Source organism: Neofelis nebulosa, chromosome 16 (assembly GCF_028018385.1).
Source record: "Neofelis nebulosa isolate mNeoNeb1 chromosome 16, mNeoNeb1.pri, whole genome shotgun sequence".
NCBI lineage: Eukaryota > Metazoa > Chordata > Mammalia > Carnivora > Felidae > Neofelis > Neofelis nebulosa.
The window spans coordinates 26,678,353-26,692,455 of record NC_080797.1 but is presented as its reverse complement, the minus strand read 5'-3'; the positions used below and the strand labels follow the sequence as shown (position 1 = coordinate 26,692,455).

At 58.9% G+C, this 14,103-nt stretch overlaps 1 protein-coding gene across 2 annotated transcripts in view; it reads right to left on the bottom strand.

Moving 5' to 3' along the window:
- Positions 1–983: 983 nt before the first annotated feature.
- CACNG4 (calcium voltage-gated channel auxiliary subunit gamma 4) overlaps positions 984–14,103 on the bottom strand; it is a 59,744-nt gene continuing 46,624 nt past the window's right edge. For both annotated transcript variants that reach the window (XM_058702572.1, XM_058702573.1), the window contains exons 2-4: positions 11,988–12,071; positions 6,734–6,874; positions 984–3,980 (exon numbers count right to left, since the gene is read on the bottom strand). In XM_058702572.1, the coding sequence (XP_058558555.1) occupies positions 3,442–3,980; positions 6,734–6,874; positions 11,988–12,071 (764 nt within the window). In that variant the 3' untranslated portion in view covers positions 984–3,441. The remainder of the gene's footprint in view (positions 3,981–6,733; positions 6,875–11,987; positions 12,072–14,103) is intronic.

Below are 14,103 nucleotides of genomic sequence, written 5' to 3'. Positions count from 1 at the left end.
GACGTGCGGGGAATGGTTCCTGCAGCCACCAGAGCGGGGACGTGGCTCACTCGGCCTCCCTTTGCCGGGACCAGGAAAGACCTTCTCTATGTTCAGAGTTTGGTGCCTCCAGGCTCCAGGAGGAGCAGCAGAGCCCCTGACTCTCAGGAGGAAAACTCGAGGTCTGGGTCCCGAAAGAAAGGGGGATGTGGAATTGAACGCACATGTCCCCCGGACGGTAGCTCGGATAGAAGTGGAGGAGGACAGCAGTCCTCCCCTTGTCATGCCTCCCAAGAGCATAGAGTTGACATCCAGCCCGTGCCCCCCTGCAGGGGTGAACCTGCTGGGTTACAGCGGGCGTCCCCTGTGACCCGCGGGGGCCTGTCGCAGCGTGTCAGTATTGCCCTGCTCCGAGGGGCCACCCGGTCCCTCTGTCTGACTGCTGGTGGCGGGGGGGGGGCGGTCCCTCTCTCTGACTCAGGCGGCTGGGCCTGAGATTAGATGGCTTGGTCCCATTTGGCCTCTGGTTGGAGCCAGCTTTACCATTTTGTTACGTGGCCTCCTTTGTTTTTTAATCATTTCCGAAGTTGGAGGGGGAAAGGAGGCTGGACTCCTTAGAAACCCTGGCAGGCAACTTAGGGCCTCCGAGGCTGTGGTTCTGGCTGGCCGGCCCCCGCCCGGCAGGTTCTGAAGATGGGTCTGGCTTGCTCAGCTGCCCAGATGCCCACACCACATGCAGGGGTGGCCCGTCCGTCTCCCAGCCCATCTGTTAAAAGGCACCTTGATGATACCACTCAGCAGTCTGAAACCAGCTGGTGTTGCCAGGGAGGTGGCTGGTGACCTAGATGAAAGCCGGAGAAACCCACCTTGGCCGGCACAGGGCCCAGCCGCCCTCCTTCTTCTCCTGGAGGGTCCACAGTGTCCCCCGGGAGGGACACGGTTTGCCCTAAGTGCCCACAAAGACTCAAAGGGAGCTCGACCCCTTCCCCCCACATCAAGAAGAGAACATTTCAAAAAGGTTTTTATTTAATTAAAAAAAAGACAGAACTAACAACCCAAAACCAGTAGTAGGTAACAGGATTCACAGGTGCTTAAGGGGCGAAACACACAGGGGCTGGTTGGAGAGGGTGGTGGGATGGGAGGAGGTGGGCACAGGCCCCTGCGTCCCCCTCTGGGGACGCAAGGTCTCAGCCTGACAGGTGGCAGGGAGCCAGCTCCGCCCACTTCCCCAGGCGCCCCTGGCTGAGGGGCGGTGCGCAGAAGGGTGGCCCCGGGCAGAGGGTCCGGGAGCCCGGGCATGGTGGGGAGAAAGGCTGTGAAGACCAGGGGCTCTGAGGTGGTTCTGCTCCCTGCTCTTCTGTCCTTCTCTGTTGGTTCTTTCTACTCTTTCTTGGTCCCTAGAGTGGGCCCCACATTCTCTGCCTGGGACTGGGCGAGAGGTAGGATTCATGGGAACACAGCTTTCTGCATGAAATGACAGAAACTTCCGGGGCAGCAAGGGAGGAGGTGACTTATGTGGAAGAAACAGCACGGCTGCCTTGCTTTGGGAAGTGACAGAAGAGTCTGGGGACCTGGCGGGGTGATGGGTTCCCAGATGTTGCCCCCTTTCCTTCGAGCCCGGGAAGATGGGGTCACAGATGGGGGGGTGGGGCACCAAGGGCGGTCGGGTTGGGGGCAGGACGGGACGGGGTTGGCCCCCAGCAGGGCAGGCCAATAGCCCTGACACTCCAGCATTCACGGCTGCACATGCTTGGACAAACCACCACACAAAGCCAACCTCAACGGGAGGAAGGGGTTTCGGGCAAGCGCGGAGGATCCCCAGCACACCGCGCCTCGGCTGGCCAGCGCCCCGGGGCAGTCAGGCGAGGGGTCCCCGGGGAGATTTCCTCTCCGGGGGTGAAGGAGGATGGCGATGACCGTGACCCAGATCTCAACTCCTGGGGGCTGAGTCCACCCAGGGGGTCGGCGAGCAGGTGGCTGAGGTAAGAATTCGCTGGTCACTTCTCAGGATGACAGCTACCGGGACCACAGGCGACCGCTCGAGATCAGACGACCAAGTCTCAAAAAGTAAGAAAGGATTTGTCTTTAGAAAGCGCGTGTTTTATATAAAAGAGGGTGAGCTCCCTGTTCCAGAAAGTTTGTCTTCTGAACCCACACTCGCGTCCGCGTTCTCCGCTTGCCTCGGGATGGGAAGAGATGGTTGTGGTTGGAAGAAAACGTCCAACGCAGAACCGCCGCCTCGGTTCCAGAGCGCCGAGATGTCCCTCCCGCGAGGAGGAAGGCAAACACAGCGCGGCCTTTTCGTCCAAACTGCCCGAACTCCCTCGGCTGAGCCCTTCGGGTGGTGGCAGAACAAATGACAAGAGTGGGTGTGGGGGAGGGGCTGCTGCTGCCGTTGTCTGGACGAAGAACCGAGTGTCACTTGCTCCCCTGGCCTTCATTTGCAACCAGTCACGATCAATAACCACTTAGGAAACGGATGTTTGTTCTGATGTGTTGGCCGCTGTTCACCCTCGGGTCTCCCTTTCTCGAACAGAAGTTCAGGCTCCTGTTGCCAAACGCCGGTGGTGGTGGGGGTCTGCCCCTTCCGCTCCCCAAGAAGGGACAGAGCTGCTCTGAGGAGGGTCCGTGGGGAGGGGCACGGCAAGAGGCCATATGGGCACCTTCCTTCAGACCCGTGGAATCTTCCAGACTCTCAAGTACAGTCAGAGCGCCCTGCCCTTTCTGTGTACGGCAGAAACTTCTAGAAGCAGACCAGAATGCCAAGCCACAGACTCTGGGTTTACCTCACACCCAGGCCAGCGAATGGCCTCCTCCACTGCGGATTCTTCCACGGGCCTTGGTCTCCTCAGGTCGAGGGAAGCCGGCCCCAGGATAGCACAAAGGCCAAAGCACCAGTTGGCTACAGGGGCTTTCTCCTCAGGATCACTGTTATTTCAACAACCGGCCACTGCCAGAGAGAAAGAGAGAGAGAGCAAGAAACAGACAGGAAAGGGGCAAGTTTCGGCTTCCTTGTTTCCCGCTCACAGACCCAGAACCTCAGGTCAAACGGCACCTGACCAGTGTCCAAAGGTCCCCGTGTACCCGGTGAATCCCTCCCAGTGGCCCCTCACCCAGGCAGAGAGGGAGGGCTCTGAAAGCCCGTTCTTCTGGCAAGAATTGTTTCCAAGAGGAGACAATGGCTCGATTTTGTTTTCCCAGGTTGGTCAAGGCCTTGCAGCCTCAGGAGATCTCGGAATCCTGGGCCGTCAAACGCCCCTCTGGGGGACAAAGTCGGCCTTCGGCTTCCAACTCCCGTCTCCCAGCGCTTCGCTCCCAGCCAGCCCGTGACACTTTCTGGAGACGAGGGAGGGTTGGGTTTTGGCTTCAGTCCATGGTCGGTCCAGCCTTAAGGGTCAGATGCCCTCCTGTGGGATCCAAACAGCTGTTCTGGGGAGAGGCCGGTGCAGAGAGGGGGGTGGCTCACACGGGGGTCGTCCGCCGGTTCAGCACGCTGACGCGCAAGCCTTCCTGTAGGTCCTGCTGGAACAGGTCGTGCAGCTGCAGGAAGCCGGGCTCCTGGTCGGGGCCGTAGCTGGCGGCGGTGGTCACCTTGAGGGGCTCCCTGGACAGCGTGTACATGGACAGCTCGCCCATGGGGATGGCCCCAGTGATCTTCAGGCCCACCGGAGACGCCGCCCTGGACGGAGAGGCCTCGGTGGACCTCGAGCTGGACCGTGAGCGTCGTCGCCGGTACCTATAGCTCGGCATCCTGGCGTAGGGAGACGAGGAGGGGGCCTTGAGGAACTCCCGTTTGGTCTTAAATCTCAACTCTTTATTTTTCTCAATGTAAATGTTTACGGCCAGGACACCCACGGTCTCGGCCACGATGAAGGACAGGGCTCCAAAGTAAAAAGACCAACCGTAGTTGTAATGGTTTTTTTTGTCTTCATCACGTTTGTCGCTTGGGTCACCTGCGTTGCTGGAAATGTAGACGATGATGCCTATGATGTTACTGAGGCCTGAAAGAGAAGCAGGAGAGGGGTGGGAGGGAGGGAGGCAGATGTTAGACCCAGAGCTGGTCGAGGGACAGGAGGGCGGAGGAGGGGCTGGTGGCCACCCCCGCTTGGATAGGTATTGCTTTATTCCGGTTGCCGACTTTTCTTTTAAGGAATTGGTTTTGAGGTAATAAAGCAAAAGTTCCGATGAGATGTAAAACACAGGCACTTGGCTACCTAGTTCCCCTCCTGAAGGCTATTACTGTTATCTTCTTTCTTTTTTTTAAAAAAAAGTCTTATTTATTTTTGAGAGAGAGAGAGAGAGAGAGAATATGCAAGTGGGGGAGGGGCAGAGAGAGATTGGGGGGGGGGGCAAAGGATCCGGAGGGGGCTCTGCACCGACAACAGGGGCTTGAACTCACAAACTGTGAGATCGTGACCTGAGCCGAAGTTGGAGGCTTAACCGACTGAGCCACCCAGGCGCCCCGGTTATCTTCTTTCTTATATTATCGTTGTATCTAGTCTCCCTCCCTCCCGCCCTCTCTGTTGCTCTCTCTCTCTCTCTCACACACACATCTCTTTCTTTCCTTGCACAATACTCTTTGTCCTCTTGCCTTGTCACTCAACAGTCCACCTGGCAGACGGTTCCACGTCAGGCCACGGAGAGCTGTCTGTCTAAGTGCATGTAGCACCCACTGCATGGATATCTAACCAGGCCTCTGCTATGGGCGTCAGTCAGGTGGCTTCCGGCCCTCCGCCAGGACAAAGTTGCCACGGACATCCTTGCGTCCACACCGCTCCTCACGCGCAGGAGTACGACTGTGGGTGTCAACAGCCTATAATTTATTGTATCAACGTGCTGGACCTTTGCTAGCCTGAGAGGTGGGATGTAGTCACCTGTTGTGGTCTTTATTTAATTTCATCTCATTATAAGTGAGTTTGAGTAGAGCCAAGCTGCCTGCACTTGAATCCTGCTTCTGCCAGGGCCCTGGAATCCACAGCTTCTCCAGTGACCTGGGACATCTGGATATGGCTTTGTATGGCTCCCCCTGGGGAAATGGGCAGCTGCGGAGGGCACCTTTGGAGGCCGACGGCCATGGGCACAGCCTGTGTCTTTGCCACCACGTGACTTCAGGGAAGCCACCTGGGCCACCTGACTACCCCCTCAGAATCTGGGATGATGTGGTTGTGCTCACCGAGCCCTGGGGCCACGGCTGTAGTATGTGGTAGCTGGTGTTATGCAAATCTTTCCCTTCCTCAGGAAAGGAAGGGGTACGGGATTCAAACCTCACAGCAGGGACTTCTTTAGTGGTCCCCACCTTCAGAAATCTGGGGGCTCGAAGGAGGAGAGAGAATGGGGTGTGGCCCTTTCCTCCCACCTCTGCCTCTGGAGGGGACAAGAAGCAAAGGGATGGGGACGTGGCCAAGAAGGAGACCTGACACTCGGGTACTTCTTGCTAACACACGCACACCACACACCCCTGACACACATAAAACCCCCCCCCCCCGACACACACACACTCACACATTATCTGTTGCCCCGGAAGGACGCAAAAGTGGAAGTAATGTAGAGGAAGGACCATAAGAATCTGGCTGAAAGATTTTGAACCAGTCCCTTAACTGCTTTGGGAAGTCGCCTTCCCTCTCTCCGAGAGACGGTAGGAGAGGACAAGACGCGGTGGGGCCCTGTGAGGCCCCTCCCCATCCTCAAAAAGGAAGCTCGACCACCAACCACCACCTTTACTGGGATTCTCATTATCACCCTCATGGGACTACTGGACCGTTTTAGGATGCAGAGACCAGGCCCATCTAGGGTCGCCTCACCAGACTGGAGTAAGACAAAGGATGCTTTGAAAGCAAAAACACTGATAAGGCGGTGCAAGGAGCTCTGTTAACAAATTAGGAAAGAATTACTGAACTTTGTAACCTCTCTCGAATTTACTTACTAGAAGGCCTAGGACGTCAGGCACGTCCTGTTTCTCCTGACAGGGTCCCTTGTTGCAAGTTTATCTGACCTCTGCAGGTGCTGCCTGGAGATTCCAGGATGCCACCGGCCAAGTTCTGCCCCGTCAAGACTCCCCCGGAGACCCAGGCCGGAAAACCCGAGTTCTCCACTGCTCCATGTATGTGCACCTGCCGGCCGCTAGCCAGCTGTGAGCCCACTTCCGGCCTGACTGCCTCCACGTCTGCAGTGGCGAGGCATGCGCTGAAGTCTCTCCATCGAGGCCCGGAGGAGTGCCAGTGTCACGCCAGTTAGGGCGTGTGTTACTGTCACCCGCAGCTCCGTGGGTCTTCACTGGGTCGCAGAGGGTGACTCTGATGTGCACCCTTGCCCGTTCTGCCCCCTTTCACCCTGTCCTCCTCCGCTCCTTCAGGTCTTGGCTTCCGTGAGTCCCTCGGGGTACCCTCCTGGCCCCCCGAGGCAGCCAGGCTCATAGGGCGCCGGCACTGCCCCTTTGTGGCACTTTGCACACTTAGACTTACTTATTTTTGTGATTGATGTGAAATCCACATGGCACAAATGAGCCCCTTCAAGTGCCCACTTCAGCGGCATTTAGTACATTTACAGTGTTGTGCACCCCACGCCTCTAGTTCCAGAACGTGTTCGCCGCCCCCAAAAGGAGACTCCGTGCCCGTTGAGCAGCCGCTCCCCACGCCCCGCGCCAGCCCCCTCGCACCCGGACCTTTGAAGTCAATTACGAGCAACGACCTCGCGTCGGCGCCCCCAGCCCCGCGCACGCCCCGGGCGCGCGCCCTGTGCCGGCGGAACGGCTCACCTGCGGCCACGAAGAGGATGCCCGCGCTGAGGACGATGTTGTTCTTGCGGCTGTAGAACCTCCCGGCGCCGATGCAGAGCCCGCCAAGCAGCAGCAGGATGGTGCTGAGGATGGGGAAGACGCTGGAGGCGCGCACGATGCCTGGGCCGGGGCGGGAGACAGAGCAGAGGGCGGTGAGGGCGGCCGCCGTTCTGGGCACGGCCTCGGCCTCGGGCGTCGGCCGGGAGCCCCGACGCTCGAGGCCCTTCTCCTGACTTTGAAGGTTCCCTCCCATCAGGCTCTGCAGACCTCAGCGGGTTGGGAGCTGGCCAGGCGGGGGCAGCCTGACCCCACTCAAGCCATGGCTCAGGCCCGGAGTCACGTCTGCCCGCAGCAGGCTCCCCCTGCCAGCCCGAAGGCAGGAGGGCCCCTCAATGGTATCTGGGAGCCCCAGTAACAGCCATGAAAACGCCGGTCTGCCTTCCATTCAGACGCCGCACCCGCACCGCTACGCTGAGCCTTTCACGGACGTGGTCTCTAAGGAGCCTCTGGAAGGCTGGGAAGTGGTGATGGGTGGCTGAGGACGCAGCCTTTGGCATCAGGTGGGGCTGGGTCTGCTCTGGGACATGCTGGCTATTTTGTCAGGCCGCTTCACTTAACACTGAGCTTCCCCGTTTGCGGAAAGCAGCTGGGAGCAGGGACCCACCTCCTCTGGTGGGTTTTGTGTGTATTAAGAGGCTTAGCACAGGGCCTGGCCATTGCACACACTTCTGAGTGACAGCCTTTATCTCCACTGCCATCATTGCTGTCATCGTCCCCCTCCCCACCCCCCTGGGGACAGACCAGGGCCTCCTGAGGTCACAGGGCGGGGTGTGGTGGCTAAACACAGTGGGACGTGCGTGGACCTCGCTGTCCAGCCAAGCTGGACTTGCACACTTGCTCTGCCACTGACCAGGGTGGCTAACTTCTGCCAACGTTAGTCTCCTCTCTTTTTTTTTTTAGTTTGCTTATTTATTTTGAGAGAGAGAGAGAGAGAGAGAGAGATAATGCGAGAGCATGAGCTGGGGAGGGGCAGAGACAGAGAATTCCGAACAGGCTCCACGCTATCAGCACAGAGCTCGACGTGGGGCTCGAACTCACAACCTGTGAGATCACGCTCTGAGCTGAACACAAGAGTCGGCCGCTTAACTGACTGAGCCACCCAGGCGTCCCAAGTCTCCTGTTTCGTAACCTGGGGAGGGTAGTATTAAATACCTACCTGTAGGGGTTGAATTACACCCCTCCCCCCAGTAGATATGACCAAGTCCTAATCACAGGTATCTATGAATGAGACCTTATTTAGAAGAGGGTTTTTTTGCAGGTGTGATTAAATTAAGGATCTCAAGAGGACACCATCCTGCATTAGAGTGGGTCCTAAATCCAATGACAAGTGCTCTTGTGAGCAGAGGAAGAGACACAGGCAGGGAAGAAGCCGTGTGAAGGCAGAGGCAGAGATAAGAGTGAGGGGGCCCCACGTCAAGGAGGGTGGGGAGCCGACAGGCGTCGCAGGAGACCCCTGGGCGCCGTGGAGGGAGCCCAGCCCTGCCAACATCCCATTGAAGACTCTAGCCTCCACACCGAGAGAGAGTAAATTCACAGTAAATTCCTGTTGTTTTAAGCCACCCAGCGTGCGGCCCTAGGAAAAGAATACACTTTCTGCACTTGGTAGGGGCTTAGGGGATATGGGTCCCCCTTAGCATCTGGCTGGAAGGGCCAGGAGGAAGGGAAATGGGGCTTCAGGAGGAGCCCTGAGCTCAGCCTTCCTGATGGGCCTACAGGTCTCCCAGCCCAGTAGAAATCCTGGCGACATGGACCCTTGGTGGCCCCGGCGGGGGATAGCGAGTCGGGGAGCCCTGGCAGGCGCCGACTCCTGAGCCAGCTGAGCCCGTTTGTGGCCTTGCAGCCTCTGAAGGCACTATTTGTCTCCTTTCCTGTAAGCCCACCAGTGTGTGCCCTGCTTCACAGAGGGGGCTTTGTTGGGGGCATTAAATAAAGCTCTTCTCTCCAGCACCTCCTCCTCCTTCCTCTGCCTTCTTGCAGCCGCAGGCTCTGGGAGGAGGTTTCCCGTGGGCTTTGGAAACATGCCTCAAAGCCATGCTGGCCAGAAAATCTGGGGTCAGCTCCCCCTGGAAGCCCCCGTTCTGCAGACGGGTCAGAGGGGCCGGGGAGAAGGGAGCCCAGTGCCTCTAAGGTCTCTGAGGCCAGACCTGGCTCAGAGCCATCCATCCTGCCTACGTCAGTCATGTGCGTGCCTGTCCCTTGCCACACAGGCTCATCCCAGGGCTCTGGATGTGCAGAAGCCAGCTGGGGTTGCCGTAGACAATGGTGCAGCGTGGGTTCTGCACAGAGCTGAGGGACGAGCAAGGCTGAGGTCGGGGCCATGCCTCAAGGCCAAATCAAGCCCTGGAGAGAGTCCGTGTCTTGTCTGGAGCACGGGTATCTCCTTCTCACTCACCCTCAGGCACAGGGGCCTCCCAGCAGCCCTGACATCAATACTGCGAGCCTTAGCACCCAAATCGGCTCCGTGATGGGAAATGTGGCACCCAGAAAAGGGACCCCAGGACCAGGGTGGGATGGATGGGAACCCCCCGGGCCAGAGGGGCCGGTGGAAAAGACACAGCAGGCTGTGTGTTTGTGTGTGGGGTGACCGCTCAGACCCCACACCTGCCTGTGGATGTACAAACCAGTGGGGGCACTGCCAGAGCCCCCGGGTTGGGGGGGGAGCCCCTCTGACAGCGATGGAACTCAGTGCACAAGCCTGGTTTCTCAGGAAGACTTCAGAATGCATGGTGGGAAGGTTGACTTTGTTCTCGAATTGTGGAAGGCAGGGTGTGTGAGACCTTGTGGCCTTGGACCTGTCAGGGTCGATACCCCTCGCCCGGATGGTTAAGCTGCCACTCCCACAGGCAAGCACCATGGAACCTTCCACAACCTTCTCTGACCCACTGGTGCATCCGCTCTGCCACTGCAGTGACATGTGTGGCTAACACAGTATCTGGCATGTAATAGGCCCAAGAATAACTTTGTGTTAAATGGGTGAATAAATGAACTCTCATGACCCCTCCTCTCTGTCTCCTGTGCTTCTGCATAGTTTGGGGGTCACAGTACTCTGGGGCCCAGAGGGCCAAATACTGGGAATTGTGGGGGACGGCTGTGGTGACCGTGACCTTGGCCCCCCCCCAGTTCGAGGACGTTGCCTGCTCCCTCTGGCTGAAGCTCACAGGTACCTGTACTCCGAATCTCGTTTCGGGGCCAGCTCCTTTTTCCGCCAGCCCCCGAGTGGAAAAACACCCCCTTGTTGGAGGGTTAGCTCTGCCCTCTGCCCCAATTCCATCAGCAGCTTGTGAATGAACCCGCCGGGCCCCCACAGAGCACACTTGAGGAGGGCGTTTCCTTCCCAAATGATCTTTCGTCTGTGCTGTCCCCATCGATTTGGGAAAATCGCTGCGGGGCCCCTCCTAGCCCTCACGCCCCACCCCCCCACCTCGGGCACCGCAGGTGGAATCTGGGCACAGTGGGAGCCTGAAGCTGGAGGGCAGAGTGTGCTGCACATCCCCGACTTGCCCCTCCCGGTCCTCCTTCCAACTTTCTGCGTCCTGCCCTGGGCCCCGGGAGGCCGCACCATGCACCACGCAAAGGATACTCGGGCTCCGTTGCCTCTGGCTTTGGGAGGAGCGTGCAGGGAAACAGTATTCCCCGAGCCTCCTTCCTGAAGGCTCCGGTGAGGCGAGGTGACTGCCTTCCCTCCTAAAAGCCCCAGCGCCTGCCGGGCAGCCCTGTCCTCCCGGCTTCCCTTCTCTAGGCTCCCATGCCTGCTTTCCTCACCTGCTCAGGCCCCGGAGTGCAAGGGCTCCTGTGGCCACTAGCCCTGCTGCTCTCCCCACCCCCTGCAAGCTTTCCTTAACCCTGACCTCACTTTGTAAATAGTCCTTCACTAGACACCCTTCGTTCACCGCATCTGAGCATGCCGTCTGCTTCTTGCTGGAACCCCAGAAAGCTACATCATCTGACCTCTGGGCCGACGCTCATGAGCCATCCCAGCTGGGCTGAGCACCAGGGGTCGCCCCAGATGGCTGTGCAGGCCGCGCACTGTACAACTCGAGGGGTGTCGTTTATACCACAGTGTAGGTGAGTGTGTGCGTAAGCCGCACGGCCATGTGCGGTGGCCCTATGGAATGTCACTTGCTTGCTTCAGCGTTGGCCCCAGAAAGCAGAAAGGAAGGAGAGGCAGGAGGAAGAAGAGAAGGTGAGGGGGGCAGAGCTGGCCAAATTTGTTCCGGTTCTGGGTCTGGCCAGAGCCTCCTGACACTTCCCCAGGCTCCACGGGAACCACACGCTGTACTGTTTGACCAGACGACTCACAACCCAAATCCTTTCTCTTAGAAGAAAACGATCCACAAGCAGGTGCAGAGTGAATTGCGCTCCCTCTGAGGACGCTGCTGTCGATTCTCCATCAACGAAGCCGGGCCCCGGGCCCCGGGCCCCGGCCCCCGAGGGCGACGCCGGGAGCAGCTGTGGGCGTGTTCTGACTCATGGGAAAGGGGGAAGCGGCTTCAAGGGGTGCTGTCCTTTCATTTCCAGGCACCTTCTGTGGCTGTGGCCCCCTCCTTTCTCCCAGGGTGGTATTCACAGGCCCAGGGATGAGATCTGGATTTCCCGTGTGGGACGGGTTTGTACTTGTCCAGTATATGCTGTGACTTCCAGTCTGGGGGTCAACCCAACCACAGGACAGGCAGGGGCAGAGGCGGTGGCTCCCCACCGGACCGTCTGATTTTTCAAGAACAGAATGCTGGGTACGTGGGGGGTGGGGTGGGCGGGTCCAGGGCCGGGAGGGCAATGTACTTGGGGTATCACAGCCCCCTAGGGACGCTTGGCCTGGGCAGGCCTGTGTCTTTAACCTCCTTGCGCCAGGCCCCATGGCAGCAATCAGCGACTCTGCAGCTCGCCGTGACCAGCAGTCCTGGCGAGCAGAGCGCCCACACCGTCACCTGCTCTGGCTGGGCCTCAGTCTCCCCAGGCATGGGCCTGGGCGCCAAGTAACCCCACTGGGATACCCAGCATGCCATGGCAGCGTTGGACATAAGGCCATCCTCCAAACTAACAATTCGGAATCAGAAAGGGAGAGAAAGAGCATCCAGAGAACAGCACCCCTTCACCCTCACGGGGCCCGTCTTTCCTGCAGCTGCCCCCCTGCTTCCCACACATACAAGGAAAGCGAAAGATGCTTGGCACTTACGGAGGAGATACTCCGAGCTGTCGTGGTCGTAATCATTGTCCTCTGGGAAGTGATTGATCCGGAAGCAGTGGCCTTTATAGATCCCTGGAGACAACGAGAGGAAAAGAACATTCTAAGTGTTCCGTGCGCTCACGTATCCATGGACTCCAGCCTCACGTGCTGCATGTGCGCCAGGCTCTGTGCGGGCCCTGGGCACGGAGAGGGGAGAAATCCCCGCTCTGGCATCCCTGGTCTGGCGCGGGGATGGGCACACAGAGAAGCACCAGATGGAGGGCGGCGTGCCCCAAAGGTGACCGTGGTCTGTGAACGTGTGTAAGAGTGATAGGCACACCATCAGTCACCAAGCAGGGACAAGGGGCATCAAGCAGGACATGCCATCCCCTGTCCAAGGCGACTGCAGAGCTATCTTGAGAGATGACAAAGAATTTGCCCCTGGGAACAGGTGGAGGGGACTTCCAGGGAGAGGAGGAAGCCGAGAAAAGGCAGGGCTGGGGTCAGAGCCTGGGGAGCGGCGGGAAGTTTGGTGGCTGGACTCAGAAGGCCCCGTAGAGGGGGCGGGGCTGGGGGCCGTGTGGCGGTAGGTATGGGTCTGGGTCAGGGGAGCTGGGATGAAATCTGCCACCATGGTGTCTGTGTCCTTCCCCTTTCTCTCTCTTTTTAATTTTTTTTAATGTTTATTTATTTTTGAGAGAGAGACAGACAGACAGACAGAGCACGAGCTGGGGAGGGGCAGAGAGAGAGGGAGACACAGAATCCGAAGCTGTCCGCACAGAGAGCCCGATGCGGGGCTCGAACCCACAAACCGCGAGATCATGACCCGAGCTGACTCACTCAAGGTGATGGAGGGAAGAGAACCTGCAGCCAGAGAAACTTCCAGAAAGGCCAGGACCACCCCCCTGCCTGGTTTCCCTTCCCTACTCTGAGAAGTAGCCTCCGCAGAGAGGGAGGCAGGACGTCCTGGGTACTTTCGTAACTGCAGGAGGAGAAGCCGGTCGTCCCTTCCAGAAGCTATCATCCAGCTCTCCTAGCAGCTGCTCCCCTGCAGTCTGGGGGCGCCCAAGACAGAAGCGGACACGGACGGAGAGCGGGGCACACAGAGCTCCAGGCCCCGCCCCGCAGGCCAACCCCCTCGTGCCCGGTTCAGCCTCTCCGCTTCGGCAAGGAGCTCCTCTTGACGACACTGTGTGGCTGGGGTTGGGGCTGTTTCCAACTGGGGCCAATTCTTGCTCTGCAGCTGTTGCCAAGCGTCCTGCTGGCCTCCCGCAGCCCAGCCTGACCTCCTGGTTGGAAGCACCATGTCAGAAGCAGGGCCTGCGCCCGACTGGCATCCATCTCTCCATACTTCCCATTGAGAGGGCTCAGGGGACACGGCCCTCCCACCCGTTGGCCGGTTAACGGGCCAGACGTTCCCCTCTGTCGATTTCCGTAGCTGCTGCCTCCAGGGGGCGGGGGTGCCGGGTGAACACCCCTGCCTCCTAAAGGCCCGCGGGCCTCGAGGGCCATCGGTGGGAGGGCCGGGTTTGGTCAGGGGACGGTGATGCCCCCAGTGGGATACGCTTCGACGGTGTTCTCCGTGCCAGGCCAAGCAAGAACGACCTCATCTCCTCATCTGTAGAATGGATACAACCACAGGCTTCCTCTCCTGGGGCTCTTGGGAGAATCGCAAGAGGCAATGCTTGAAAGGCACTCAGATGATTCTTGGCCCCTGGTGACGGCTCAGGGAAGGTTCGCCAGTGCTGGACCCAGAAGTCACCCCCCGCCCCTGCTCTCTTCCCTGAGTGCCTGGGGTTGGTGGAGAGCCACGAGAGGCTGTGAGGGGCAGGAAAAAGCATGACGGTAGGCTGGTGGTGTCAGGGTGGCCGGGAAGCGGGACACACGGAGGCCAGAGTGGGCCAGTCACGCTCTCCCCTCGATCCCGGCTCCCGCACCCCAGATTCAAGACGTTCGTGGAAATACAGAGCAAGGGTTTTCCAGGCATGGCTGTGGGCCAGGCGGAGCTCTTGACGCCTTCTCCCTCTCCCCACACACTGTTTGGGGGCTACCTTGTGGGTCTGAACAAATTTACCAAGTCACACACACGCCTGTTGGAACAAGTCAAATACTTGAGAGGCTGACG